The sequence below is a fragment of the Capra hircus genome, chromosome 12 (genome assembly GCF_001704415.2).
Source record: "Capra hircus breed San Clemente chromosome 12, ASM170441v1, whole genome shotgun sequence".
In the NCBI taxonomy this organism is placed as follows: domain Eukaryota; kingdom Metazoa; phylum Chordata; class Mammalia; order Artiodactyla; family Bovidae; genus Capra; species Capra hircus.
The window spans coordinates 67,332,880-67,348,389 of record NC_030819.1 but is presented as its reverse complement, the minus strand read 5'-3'; the positions used below and the strand labels follow the sequence as shown (position 1 = coordinate 67,348,389).

Genomic DNA, 15,510 nt, shown 5'->3' with positions numbered 1-15,510 from the left:
CATGGCAAGTGAGTGGCAAGACTAGGATCAAGATCTCCCCCAGCCTAAGATTCCTTTAGTATAATCATACTGGTGCATACAATAATTTTTTTATCTTTTTGTTTTCCAAATGTTACTCAAAGATTGACATAAATAGAAGGTAAAACTTTAAATTCAGAAGTGATTGCTTAAAAAAAAAAAAAAGAAAGAAAGAAATAGGGTGCTTATCTCCTATATAGCCATATCAATTTGGGAATTTTTTTTCAGAATAGTTAACTGTAGAATGCCTTTATTTATATTCCCAAAATATTTACTCCATATATCAGATGCAACTCTATTAAATCCTTGATACTATTCTTCCTTGAATGTCTTTTTAGCTAAGTTATTTTGAAGTAGTTTCAAAATAACTGCTTTTTAAAATTTTTTATATAGTAACAAATCTAAGTTACTATAGAAAAAAATTCAACTTTTTTCTATAGTAACATCCAAACCAGAAAAATGGGAAAATGGGTATCAAAGATAATGGATATAGAGTACTTTATAAAATCATAAAATGCTAAGTAAATATGTACCCTAATTATAAGTATTTGTCTCATAGACAGAAGCAACTATACTGATAAAAAGCTGGAGTAACAATTCTATAGCTCAAACTTTCTGGGTTAAATTGTTCTGAATCAGACTACAATGCTTGTTTCAAATTATTTAAAAAGTAAAACATCTTTAAAAAAAAAATTAGTTCCATTATTTTATTTATTCCTATTTTAATTCTGAATTAATTTTAAAAAATTAATTTATTTAACTGCAGGATAATTACTTTACAATACTGTGCTGGTTATATATTGACATGAATCAGCCGTGGGTACATGTGTCCCCCAATCCTGAAACCCCCCTCCCACCTCCCTCCCCACTCCACCCCTCTGGGTTCTCCCAGGGCACCAGCTTTGAGTGTCCTGTTTCACGCATCGAATTTGCACTGGTCATCTGTTTTCACATATGGTAATATACATGTTTCAATGCTAGTCTCTCAAATAATCCCACCCTCGCCTTCTCCCACAGAGTCCAAGTCTGTTCTTTACATCTGTGTCTCTTTTGCTGCCTTGCATATAGCACTGTCGTTACCAGCTTTCTAAATTCTATATGTATGCATTAATAAGACATCTTAAAAACAAAATGAATAGTGAATTAATAGTAGCACAGTATGAACATCTGGCTTTTAATTATGCTTCTACCACAAACTACTTCTCTGACCATGGACAAGACCCCTTAACATCTCTAGGATATTTTCTTCTTGTTATTAAGAAAACACTTTCTGTCTGAATATTCAGTGATGCTATCACATTTGTTTTCACTTAATCTTATGCAACATGACTTCAAGAGGAGTAATTGTGTTTCCTAAAAGGCACTGTAAAACTCTAAGAAAGTTATGGAGTGACTTTCACAATCAGCTGTTTTCTGGAAAATCTTCCTGGATTACTAACATAGCAAATAAAGAATAGCAACATCCTCAGATGATATTAATAGCAATGTATCCTAGCACTTTTCTTTCAGATTAACTGTCTTTAAAGGAACTAATGTTTCAGAGCTCCACAGCTCAACTGTTTTTCTTTAATCAACCCTCTTACCTCCACATTCTTCTATTATTTCAGCTATTGTGCTTGCTTCATCACCAGCCATTATCAGAATGTTTTTCAGACCATCTAGAACCACCTGAACAACTTGAGAATCTTTTACTGACAATAAATTACAGAATGGTGGTATTACATTCTGCTGTACAAGGTATTCAACCTAGAGAACAAAAGAGAAGAGATACTCTTATTCATATAATTACCTCTTCCTCCAAAGGAATACAGTACAGGGCTTATAAACAATCAAAAACTCCTAAACACAAGACAGTAGTGTACTTCCCAATATTAACAATCATAACATTTTTTTTTCCAGACTCACCTGATCTTTTCTGCCACTTATCGTCAAGTTGCTAATAGCCCAAGCAGCTTCCTTTTGTGTTCCAAAGTCCCCCTGAAGATTTAAAAAGAAAAGCTGAAATGAATTTTTTGCTCAAAAAGTCTTGATTATAACATATTAACAGACATGACAAACTCATAACAATGACTGACCTTGGCAAGCTGATGAATAATCATAGGAATTAATCCAGCATCTATTACAGCTTGAACTTGTTGCTGGTTGCCTGCTGTAATGTTGGAAAGGAACCACACTGCTTCCTATAATTAAATAAAATACAGGGCACCTTTATTTGAAAAATTGTATCTTTAATGTGCTTATGCTCTTATTTTAATGTGATTTACATATACAATAACAAAATCAGCTCAGTTACAATAAGGCAAACGCATCTAAAAGTGATTAGGCAATACAGTATCTTCCATTTTAAACCTATTAGGAAACTTTTAAGCATAATTTCTTGGCCCATTAACCTAGCATAACCTTCAATAATACAGATGCTTAGGACTATACCCTAAGCACTGTTTTAGACAGTGGTGACACGGCAGTGAACAAAACAGACAAAAAATCTTTATGCAAGGACCTTACATTTTTGCTGCATGAGCTTCCCTCTTAATAGTGGTCCCCAACTTTTTTGGCACCAGGGACCAGTTTTGTAGAAGACAACTTTCCCACAGACAGGGGTGGCAACTGGGATGATTCAAGGGCACTATATTTACTGAGCACCACCACCTCAGATCAATAGGCAATAAATTCTCATAAGGCGTTCACATCCCAGATCTCTCGCACGCACAGTTCACAGCTGGGTACAAGCTCCAAGAACCTAATGCCGCTACTCTTCTGATAGGAGGCGGAGCTCAGACACTAAGGAAAGCAATGGGGAGCAGCTGTAAATACAGATGAAGATTTGCTTGCTTGCCCACTGCTCACCTCCTGCTGTGCAGCCCCAATTCCGAACAGGCCAGGGACTGGTACTAGCCCTTGGCCCAGAGGTTGGGGACCCCTGCTCTAAAACACAAATGACAGAAATAAATAGAAGACAGAATTTCTTAATACGTGGTTAAAACTACTTCTAAGAAAGATGAATTGCTTTATTGTAAAAATACTTATTTGTAAAATATATTAGAACTTAAGTCTCTAACTAGTCTAAGAATGATCTATATGACAAATTTTACTGTAACCTTAGAAGTTTTATGTCATGAACAAACAGGTTTATTTCTAAGTTTAGTGTTAAAGTACTATCTTCCTCCTCCTCTACAACTGCAAGATAATAGGAAAGCCTCCACTGGCCTGTGATTACAATGTAGCACTTTCATCACCACAGCCTGGTTCAATCCCTGGTCAGGGAACTCAGATCCCACAAGGCCTGGCACATGGCCTAAATGAAAAATAAATAAAAAGACTGTACACTTTTTTGCCATCCAATTGTGGTGAGATATGAATAACTGATTAACTGGTGTTTTACAGTAAAAGGGTGTTTCACTATATTATTTTTGCAAATTTCTTGCACATTTGAAAATTTTCAAACTAAAGGTCGAGGGGGGAAAAAAAACAAGTTGGTAACTTACACCTCCAAAGAACTATGATGTAACCAACATGCAAATAACACAAACACTCAAGGTGGAAAACTTCTGCCAACAACTACCTCCTTGCTGAAGCTGAGGAGATATCTATCCATAGAAACCCTCTTCCCTTCCCCTATGATACCTTCACTCAGAGTATACCAGATCCCAGGACAGAACCTCTCGACCTACTCCTGTCCAGTTTCCTCACTTCTTAGCCTTGCTTCCAGTCACAGAATACTAATACATTCAGCTGTAAAAATCACATATATTTGCCTAGAGTTTAAAAGACTCTGGTTTCTTTCCCTTCACTGGAACAAATTCAAAGTGAAAGTGTTAGTTGCTTAGTCATGTCCAACTCTGCGATCCCATGGACTGTAGCCCACCAGGCTCCTCTGTCCATGGGATTCTCCAAGCAAGAATCCTGGAGTGGATAGCCATTCTTCAGAAGATCCCTTCTTCAGGGGATGTTCTCGACCCAGGGATCAAACCCAGGTCTTCTGTATCGGAGACAGACTCTTTATCACCTTAGCCACCAGAGAAGCTCACTGGAACAAAAGCACCTACAAAATCTGATTTCTGACAACACACTTTTCTGTAAAAATCCAACTATCAAATTTTAGTCAAGGAACTATATAAATATAGTTATGACAAAGAAGAAATAGGCAGTTTTGTTAGTCTGAGGATGGTGGCATTTCAGGCAGATAAAACTGTAATACACTACACGCAAATCGAAACAAGCAGACCCTACCTTCACAGTACTAGGATGGCTACAATAATAATTAAAAAAAGGAATTGGAGGGACTTTCCTCGTGGTCCAGGGGCTAAGACTCCCTGCCCTCCCAATGCAGGGGGCCTGGATTTGATCCCTGGTCAGGGAACCAGATTTCACATGCCACAGTGAACAATCCCGCCTGCTCTAATGAAGACTGAAGATCCCACCTGCTGCAACTAAGACCTGGCACAGTCAAATAAATAAACAAATAATACCTATATAAAACAAGACTAGAACCTTCATAACACTGCTTACAGGAATGTAAAACAGTGCAACTGCTATGGAAAGAAGCTTGACGGTTCTTCAACAAGCTAAACATGTAATTACCATATGACTGGACAATTCTACTCATAAAGATATACACCCAAAAGAACTGAAAGCAAGGACGGAAACCAATGTTCACAGCAGTATTATTATTCACAAGAGCCAAAGGCAGAAACAATCCAAAAGTGTACATCCACAAATGAATGTATAAACAAAATACGGTATATAGGTACAATGCAGTATCTATTCAGCAATAAAAGGGAATGAAGTTTTGATACAAACTCCAAATGGATGAATGTTGAAAACATGCACTGTGAAATAAGCTAGATAAGAAGACTAAAGTACTTCAGCACATGTTTAACAGTAAGTTTATATCGTAAGCTTAAAATATTAAAAAAAAAAAGAAAACAAACAGAAAACAATTTTAATGATCCTTTAATTTAGGCACTGTAGTTTTACATTCAATCTAATTCTGTAGGAAGATTAAATTATGATCTATTTGTTTATTAAAAAACACCAGCAAAAAAAAAAAAAGGATAATAGCCACCCAATGGAAAATTTCACATGTTCTTTCCACCTAGTGGCTACTAATTTGTTGATCACTGCTACTGCTCAATATATTGAAATAAAAACACTGGTTAAAAGGAAACTAATTTTATTCTGTGATGATCATGGCAGCACTTATAGCAGGCAATTAAGAACTGAAAGAAAAGAACTGCAGAGGTGATCTGAAATTAACCAGAGTGTTTGAAGAGAATCACAAACGAAAAGTCATCGAAACAAGAAGGTAGTTAAAAATGAGATATACAAAGAGAAAGAAGTGCATTGACGAGGCTGTTATATGCCTTACCTTATTTATCTTCTCTTTTGGGTGTGATAAGAGGTTTGGGAAGTGTGACAGGACATCGCAGTTGAGAACAACCTGGGTCTGTTCATCTGTGCCTGTCACTATGTTGCCAACCGCTCTGAGTGCTGCTGTCTGGGTGGGGATAAAATATTTTCTATAAATTTGTTTATGATGAATCTGATTCTATGTTTTTTATAATCTTGAGAAAATGTAAAAATGCAAGCAGTGAACTGATTGAAACTTACTGCATGCTTACACAAAGCATTTTATAGAACTGAGAAGCAATTCTGAATTTTAAACAACAGTCTTGTGAAAACTGGAATTATACAGGAAAAATTATGTGAAAAACTGTTGGAGAAAAGATTAAAATAAAATGTAAAGGTCCATTTTTTTCATTGCTATTTTTATCTATTAGTAAACTGGCACCACAGAAAGATTTTAATAAAGGCCTGGAATGGGTACAGACTTCTATCTAAAGTCATTTGGGCAGAAGTGGGATGAACAGATCTATCAGTGATGTGATGAGAAATCAAGAGAGAGAGAAAGAGAAAGAAATGCAGTTATCCAGAGAAAAGAAAATAAACCTTGAACTAAATGAGTGGCTCTACATACAAGGAGAAGACAGATGTGAAAGCTATATAGTAAGGACTAACAGGGTTTTGAAATACAGCAGAGATAAGAGGAGGAATACCAAGGTTCCTAGCTTGGACTATGCTGTCCATTAATAGGGGATATATGAAGAGGAGTGGGTTTGTGGGAGAAGACGGTAGGTTCATTTTTGCCTGCTTGAAATAATAATAGAGTATTATTGAAGGAGGTTCTTGGCAATTATGTCTAAGGACTCAAAGACAATTGGCTACATGAGTCTGAAACTCAGCAAAGAATCTGGATGAGATAAAGATTTAGAAATCAACAAAATCAGATTCAGTAAAATAGCAGAAGAAATACTGAAGAAATGTGCATACAGATAGAACTGAAGCCTGGTTGTATAAGTTAACTGGTTATAGCCAGTACAAATTTTATACAAGTAAGAAAAATGCTTAATACTTACTTGAACTTTCACTTCCTGGTGGCTCAGAAGGGGCACAAGGAACGGCACAACCCCTGAATCAATAACCATCTGTATCTGCTCATTACCTCCATCTGTCAGGTATGATAATGCCCAAACAGTGTCCACGAGAATCTGCAGGAAATAAAAAAGAATGGCCACTCAATATATTTGTTTGGAAAAAAAAAATATATATATATATATATATATATTTGTTTGAATGCTTAAGATACATAACACACTTAGGAGATGGTGACATAAAAAGTAATTAAATTTTGTTTTAGCTTGGCAGCAAAAATATCTGCTAAGCTGATACAAGGTAAAACTCTCTCAATGGCTATCTCAGGTCACTCTTCACAAAAATGAGACACAGAAGTCTGGGCCAACTTCTACCCCAACTTCCACATCTATGTATTAAGTAGACAAACTTAAAAATAGGCAGAAAAGGAATTCTTCCTGCTCCCATACGCTGAATACCCAATAATCATAAGGAAATACTTTATATACAGAATGAAACCAGTATGCCATGCTGCTTCAAGTCTAGAAAAGCCCCAAAGATCATTTATCCATGTTTGTAGTTTTCAAACATGTTTAACAATGTAATTTTTCAGACTATTAAACAGACAAATGACTTGGCATTTTAACTTTAGGGAAAAAAGTTAATTATTTGCAAATCTCTTGAAAAATGTTCCAGCAGAAGAGCACACAGTATAAACCATACACTACACCCGTCTAACTTTGCAAATAATAAACAAAAACCCGGCTCAGGTTTGTTGACTCATTCAAAGTCAGAGAGCTTATAAGCAGTTTTCCTTGGTGTCTTGACAGAGGAATGTAAGCACAGGTCTGATCTCATGTGAAATCCAGAGATGTTTCCTACTATAAGACATTTGTTGCTCTAAAATAAATACTGCCATCTCAATTAAAATCTCTCCATGTATCCTTCAAAAAAGTGTACTATTTAATAAGGGCAGGTAAAACCACACATAGCCCACACCTTCAACATTACTAGGAGTCTGAGAATGCTACAAATGTCAAAATACCTGTAAGAAGAGAAAAAACTGAATTCTATCCTTTGTCTGGACCTCCTGCCTTAAGCTTATGTGAGACTTCAGAGAAGAGGAGAGGGGAGTGAAGAGCTTACAGTAACATATCCTTTGCTACTCTACATTAGTGGGACAGAGACCACGTGGCTCAAAAAAGCGTATAATATTTACTATCAGTTCTTTACAGAAAAATCTGCTGACACCCTTACCAGAGGATGAGCTTCTTTCAACTAAGAGATAAGTGAAGAAATATTTCATTGTAGATCAAAGATGAACACAAATGGGAAGATAAGAGTGGAAGAATACTTTTAAAAAGATACATGTTTCAGAAAAATAGAAATATTGCAACTTCAAAAATGAGAGGACAGAAGGTATGCCCGAGAGTTGAATCCGTCTACCATCCTACCCCACAAGGAAGGCCTCCTTACTGGAGGGTGTGAGCAGATGCTGTGTGGAGCAGAGCTCGTCTACTCCTCAGTCTAGCATTAACAGGTAGCTAGATTTAAATAGAAATCAGAGTCTCATAACAACACCCAAAACGTGGGCTACAGCTGAAAATAACTCATCATATCAAGAACCAGGATCATCTAAACTGCAAAGGGAAAAGGTGGTCAACAGACGCCAATACTGAATGAGGCAGATGTTGGAGCTATCTGACAAGAGTTTCAAAGTAACTGTCATAAAAATTCTTCACCAAGCAATTGTGAACACATCTGAAACAAAATATAGAAAATCTCAGCAAATAAAAAGGAGACATAAGGAAGAATCAAATGGATTTTAAAATTAACAAACTCAATAATCAAAATTTAAAACTCATTGGAAGTAAAAGGGAAAGAGAAAAGAAATCAACTAACTCAAAGACAGATCAATATAAATCATCCATGGGGTGGGGGTGGGGGGAAAGGGGAAGATGGCAAAGAATGAAGAGAGCTTTAGGAACTTGTAAGATGAGTAACAAAAGATGTTACATTTATGTCAGTAGAGTTTCAGAAAGAGGTGAAGCTGAAAAAGTAGCTGAAGAAATAATGACAGAAAACTTCCCAAATTAGGCAAAAGACACAAACCTATATTCAAAAATGGGAGAATGAGGTGAGAGAAAAGTGAAACTAGAATAAGCTAGTCACTTATTCTATGGGTAAAGACAGGAGTCAAAAAATACCACTGAAACCTGTCAAACCAGACAGTTTAAAAAAAAAAAGGCATTATAAAAGGTTTAAGTATAAAGGCAACAATGTAAGAAAAACAAACATTCCTAAATACCAAAAGAAATTTTTAAAAGAGAGAAGAACACTAAGTAGAAAATAAAACACAGAAATTGCAACTCAAAGTAACAGGACAGAGTTGAAACCAAACATGAACAGGCTTAACTCACCTGTAACAAGAAAAAGATTTTCAAATTGGATCCTAAAACAAAACCCAATTCTATACTGTATACAAGAGACACACCTAAGTCACTCAGAAAGGCTAAAAATCAAGGGACAAGCAAAGGCACACCAAGTAAATTATAAGAAAGCTGAGACTGCAAGCCTATTAGCTGACCAGTATAATTCATTCTTCAAATCATTACAAAGAATAAAGAAGGCTACTTTATAAAGCTAAAAATCCCACAATTTACAATGAAGATATAACTGTTAAAGACATCTGTTTGCCAAATAACCCTATAAATATCACTATGAAGGAGAAACTAAAAAGATTCAAGAAAAAATAAAAATATACTGATGAAAGATTTTTTACACACTGTTGTCAGTATGAGCTCAAGTAGACAAAAAAATGAGGATACAGATTTTATAAATATATACTGAAATTCAAACCTTGATAATAGATAATATAACATGCAGACGGGGCACAAAAAAATTAGGTCCAAAGTAAACATCAATTACATAAAGCAGAAATACTATAAAACTATTACAAGGCAATAAAATTGGATATTAATAAATATGAAATACAGTATGGAAATTTAAGAGTCTGACTCTTAGATTAAAAAATACAAAAAACTTTCTAGACTATTATAATGAAAATACCATGTATCAGAAGCTATGGGATTTATGTAAAGCAGTGTTCAAAGGCAAGTTCACAGCCTTAAAAACTATACGACAGAACTTCAAAAGAATGAAAATCAATTCCAAATAAAAAGCTAGAAAAAGAACAGAGTAAACCAAAAGAAAGCAAAAAGAAACAACAAATACAAAAGTAGAAAGAAATGAAGTAAAGAACAGGAAAAGCCACAGATCTAATTAAAAAACTGGAATCCTGATTCTTTGAAAAAACTTTTGAAAAGTTCTTGTTAACTTAATTAGAGAAAGTGGTGGAGGGAGCACAAATGTACAAAATAAGAAATGATGAAGAAAATAAACCTTGAAACAGTAAATTAAACCCCTCAAAAAAATCTTTACAATTATTCTGCATACTTACATGCAAGCAGAGTTGAAAACTGAGAAGAAATGAATAATTTCCTAGGACAACAGCTTACAAAAAACTGACCGCAGCAGAGACAAGAGAATTTAAGCCCATTTCAATAGCCAGAGAACATTATCAAGGAACTAATCCCACAAAGTATCCAGACCCAAAAGGCTTCAATGGGAAAAGCTACCAAATCTGCAAAGATCAGACAGACCGACCCCAGGCTGAGCACAGAAAATAAATGAAGAATAATGTTTTTTAAATGTGGTAAAAATATAATATTAATACCTAATGAAGACACCATTAAAAAAGCTGTGGACCAATATCGTACAGGTAAATAGTGATATAAAAATTATGAATAAAATATTAGTGAACAGGAGCCCATACTACCTTAAGAAAATAATATAATCAAGTGGAATTACTCAAGGAATGCAAGGATGATTCAATTTTAGGAACATCTATCTATGTCATATTAATAGATTTAAACAGAAAATCATATAATCATCTTCATAGACACTGAAAAATTCCAACACTCATTTCTGAGGTCAACACTCAAAATGGGATTTTATGGACATTTCCTTAACATGATAAAACATCTGTAACTGAGGAATCTAAATCAACAAAAGGAATGGCTGATAAATTTGACTATATAAAAAGAAAAAAATCTGCATGGCAAAATATATCAAAGACAAAGGACAAATTAGGAAAATTTTTGAAATATATATCAAAAGTAAAGAGCTAATGTCCTTAAAACATAAAGAGCTCTTATAAGCTAAGAAAAAGGGACCAAAAATTTGATAGAAAATGAGCAATAAAAGATAAACAGGCTATCTGAAAAGATGCAAAAATGGCTCTTCAACAAAGTCAAGTTCAACTTCACTTACAAAAAGTGAAACACATACCAAAAATGAAATACAGTTTCTCACAGACTGACAAAAATTTAAAATGTGACAGTACATTCCGTGGGCAAGGCTAAGGAGAAAGTCACTTTTATGTATTTCTGCTGAGAATGCAAACGGAAGCACCCTTATGCAGGGTATTTGGTAGTGCGTAACAAAAATTACAGTGCATTCACTCTGATCTAGCTTTCCTGATTCTAGGAATTTACCCTGAAATACACCTCCAGCAATATGAAAATACATAAGATTAATCCCTGCTACATTATTCATATTTGCAAAATTCAAGAAATGGACTAATTGCCTACCCCAAGCAGGATGTTTGAATAAACCTTAGCCACAAAATGGAATACTGTGCAAAACAATACTGATTGCCTTGGCCTGTGATGTTTTAGGACGTTGCTAAATGAAATCTAACTTTGCCCCCTCCATTATAGCCCCCTTCTATTAGCAGAAAATCTTTTTTTTTTTTCCTAATACACAGTAGATTAGAAAAATGAAATATTTAAGGTTTCTAAGCTGAAATCAATTCAAGGTTTTTGGTGGAATCTCATGACAACATTTAGAGGCTAGTGGAAGAAAGTAAGTTACAGCTAGGTCTCAGGTCCCCTGAAACTGCAGACTCTTCTGCTGCTGCTGCTGCTGCTGAGTCGCTTCAGTCGTGTCCGACTCTGTGCGACCCCATAGACGGCAGCCCACCAGGCTCCCCTGTCCCTGGGATTCTCCAGGCAAGAACACTGGAGTGGGTTGCCATCTCCTCCAATGTGTGAAAGTGAAAAGTGAAGTGAAGTCGCTCAGTCGTGTCCAACCCTCAGCGACCCTGTGGACTGCAACCTTCCAGGCTCTTCTGTCCATGGGATTTTCCAGGCAAGAGTACTGGAGTGGGGTGCCATTGCCTTCTCCACAGACTCTTCTAGTCGCCCTTTTTCTTTTTGATAATATACTGGACCTTCAATGAAAATCTCATTTTTAAAGTGCTTTAAAAATTTGAATTCACACGCAAGATTATCAGACTATTCAAGTTTCTTTTGTTTTCAGCAGTTTGCTTTCCTCACCTACGTAAGCAGGCTAACAGCTGCTTTAATATTTATAATTGTACCTTTCACTGCCTTTTCCCATCTGAACTGCTTCTGCTATTCTACAGCTCCTCCATCTAATATTCTTTTTTTTACCCCCCAAATTTCTAGATTTCTATGGTTAAATGCCTGGCTTTTACAGTCACTAACAGTCAATGACTATACTCTTTTCCTTTCAGCTAGTAATCAGATTAATCATGTGCCAGTGAAGTCTTCAGCAATCCTGAGGTATTTTAATTATTTTTAAAGACCTTTTTTGTACAGTTCTATGTATTCTTGCCACCTCTTTTTAATCTCTTCTGCTTCTATTAGGTCCTTGCTGTTTCTGTCCTTTATCATTCCCATCTTTGCATGAAATGTTCCCTTCCTATCTCCAATTTTCTTGAAGATATCTCTAGTCTTTCCCATTCTATTGTTTTCCTCTTATTTCTTTGCTTTGTTCACTTAAGAAAGCTTTCTTATCTCTCTTTGCTAGTCTTTGGAACTCTCCATTCAACTGGGTATATCTTGCCCCTTCTCCTTTGCCTTTTGCTTCTCTTCTTTTCTCAGCTATTTGTAAGGCCTCCTCAGATGATCATTTTGCTTCGTTGCATTTCTTTTTCTTGGGAATGGTTTTGATCACCATCTCCTGTACAATATTATAAACCTCTGTCCACAGTTCTTCAGGCACTCGATCAGATCTAATCCCTTAAATCTATTTGCCACTTCCACTGTATAATCATAAGGGGTCTGATTTAGGCCATACCTGAATGGTATAGTGGTTTTCCCTACTTTCTTCAAATTAAGTCTGAATTTTGCAATAAGGAGCTAATGATCTAAGCCACAGTCAGCTTCTGGTCTTGTTTTTGATGACTGTACAGAGGTTCATCCTTTAACAAACTAGTAAATATAACTGTTAACCTAAGTTCTTTGAACTGCTTTAGCAAATTAATAGAACCCGAGGAGGGGGTCTTGGTTCTATTCATTAAACCTCCAGTTTAAAGCTGGTTGGTCAGAAGCACCGGTCTGACTTTGTGACTGGCAAGTGAAGTGTGCCTGTGGGTTAGGGGAAGAGGTGGCCACCACGTGGGACTGAGTCCTTGACCTGTGAGATCAGACTCTATCTCTGGTTAGTGCTAGAACTGAATTAAATTGTAGGATATCCAGTGTATTGCAGATACTCATTTGGTGTTGTGGGGAACCTCCCCCAAATCCCTACTGCAAAACATCTGGTGACCAGAAGTATGAGAAGTGAAGTGTTCTGTGTGTGCAGTAAAGAAGACACATAGGAGAGAGACCCACAGGGAAGAGATGGGGTTTTCACCTACACAGGAGGGAAAAGACAATTTTCCCTAAACAAATCTGTATTCTTTTGCTATAAATTATAAGCATGAGTGTAAAAGCTTTTCAATGATTCCTTCTAGCAAATCACTGAACTTGAAGGTGGTCTCGGGGACCCCTGACATATGATCAGGTGTCACTACCCATCAAGTCTCAGCATAAAACCAATCTGCCACAACTGACTGATTTCATTTGTACCAGCAGCAAAGCAAGGTAGATCTGTATCAAATGTTAGGTAACACTCAAAACTGTCTGGGCATATCAAACCACGGATGAGAAACTTCAAAAAGGACAGGAAAACCAAATGCTACAGAATCACTGCAACTGCATGTTGACTTTAAGAACAATAACTAGAAAGAAAATGAACAGATTGACCTGAATCAGTCCAGATTTATTCTTTAGTTCTGAGTCAGTAAGGAGTTTTTCTAATGTCATTTAAGCATATTAATGTCCATAAGCTAGTTCTCTCTACACCCCAACAAAGCCTTTCCAGCAGTCTCACAAATGACTGTCTCATAAATGAAGTCTTTACTTTAATGCTATTCTTTTACTTTTTCACTTCTCCTCTTTGATTCTTTCCTCTTGAGGTTCTACTCACTTTATCCTCCTACCCATTACTTCTTTGGGTTGATACCCTCATCAAGTTCCTCAAACCTACTATGATAGCAAAAAAGGCCAGGTTATGTTCAAACTAACCCTATTCCAGATCCTCCTTACCTCTTTCAAATTATCTGACTAAAACAGACGTGAACATGCTGCTGCTAAGTCGCTTCAGTTGTGTCCGACTCTGTGCGACCCCACAGACGGCAGCCCACCAGGCTCCCGCGTTCCTGGAATTCTCCAGGCAAGAACACTGGAGTGGGTTGCCATTTCCTTCTCCAATGCATGAAAGTGAAAAGTGAAAGTGAAGTTGCTCAGTCGCATCCGACTCTTAGCGACCCCATGGACTGCAGCCTACCAGGCTCCCCGCATCCATGGGATTTTCCAGGCAAGAGTACTGGAGTGGAGTGCCATTGCCTTCTCCAATATGAACATCAGTTCAGTTCAGTCGCTCAGTCGTGTCCGACTCTTTGCGACCCCATGAGTCGCAGCACGCCAGGCCTCCCTGTCCATCACCATCTCCCAGAGTTCACTCAGACTCACGTCCATTGAGTCCGTGCTGCCATCCAGCCATCTCATCCTCTGTCGTCCCCTTCTCCTCCTGCCCCCAATCCCTCCCAGCATCAGAGTATTTTCCAATGAGTCAATTCTTCGCATGAGGTGGCCAAAGTACTGGAGTTTCAGCTTTAGCATCATTCCTTCCAAAGAAATCCCAGGGTTGATCTCCTTTAGAATGGACTGGTTGGATCTCCTTGCAGTCCAAGGGACTCTCAAGAGTCTTCTCCAACACCACAGTTCAAAAGCATCAATTCTTCAGTGCTCAGCCTTCTTCACAGTCCAACTCTCACATCCATACATGACCACAGGAAAAATCATAGCCTTGACTAGACGGACCTTAGTTGGCAAAGTAATATCTCTGCTTTTGAATATACTATCTAGGTTGGTCACAACTTTTCTTCCAAGGAGTAAGCGTCTTTTAATTTCATGGCTGCAGTCACCAACTGCAGTGATTTTGGAGCCCCAAAAAATAAAGTCTGACACTGTTTCCACTGTTTCCCCATCTATTTCCCAAGAAGTGATGGGACCGGATGCCATGATCTTTGTTTTCTGAATGTTGAGCTTTAAGCCAACTTTTTCACTCTCCTCTTTCACTTTCATCAAGAGGCTTCTGAGTTCCTCTTCACTTTCTGCCATAAGGGTGATGTCATCTGCATATCTGAGGTTATTGATATTTCTCCCGGCAATCTAGATTCCAGCTTGTGTTTCTTCCAGTCCAGTGTTTCTCATGATGTACTCTGCAGAGAAGTTAAATAAGCAGGGTGACAATATACAGCCTTGACGTAATCCTTTTCCTATTTGGAACCAGTCTGTTGTTCCATGTCCAGTTCTAACTGTTGCTTCCTGACCTGCATACAGATTTCTCAAGAGGCAGGTCAGGTGGTCTAGTATTCCCATCTCTTTCAGAATTTTCCATAGTTCATTGTGATCCACACAGTCAAAGGTTTTGGCATAGTCAATAAAGCAGAAATAGATGTTTTTCTGGAACTCTCTGGCTTTTTCCATGATCCAGCAGATGTTGGCAATTTGATCTCTGGTTCCTCTGCCTTTTCTAAAACCAGCTTGAACATCAGGGAGTTCACGGTTCACGTATTGCTGAAGGCTTGCTTGGAGAATTTTGAGCATTACTTTACTAGCATGTGAGATGAGTGCAATTGTGTGGTAGTTTGAGCATTCTTTGGCA

General features: G+C 37.1%; 1 protein-coding gene across 1 annotated transcript in view; it reads right to left on the bottom strand.

The window, feature by feature from the left end:
• KPNA3 (karyopherin subunit alpha 3) overlaps window positions 1–15,510 on the bottom strand; it is a 96,634-nt gene that overhangs the window by 3,649 nt on the left and 77,475 nt on the right. Inside the window, exons 11-15 of the mRNA XM_018056721.1 lie at window positions 6,435–6,566; window positions 5,387–5,515; window positions 2,094–2,198; window positions 1,924–1,995; window positions 1,602–1,764 (exon numbers count right to left, since the gene is read on the bottom strand). Of these exons, the coding sequence (XP_017912210.1) occupies window positions 1,602–1,764; window positions 1,924–1,995; window positions 2,094–2,198; window positions 5,387–5,515; window positions 6,435–6,566 (601 nt within the window). The remainder of the gene's footprint in view (window positions 1–1,601; window positions 1,765–1,923; window positions 1,996–2,093; window positions 2,199–5,386; window positions 5,516–6,434; window positions 6,567–15,510) is intronic.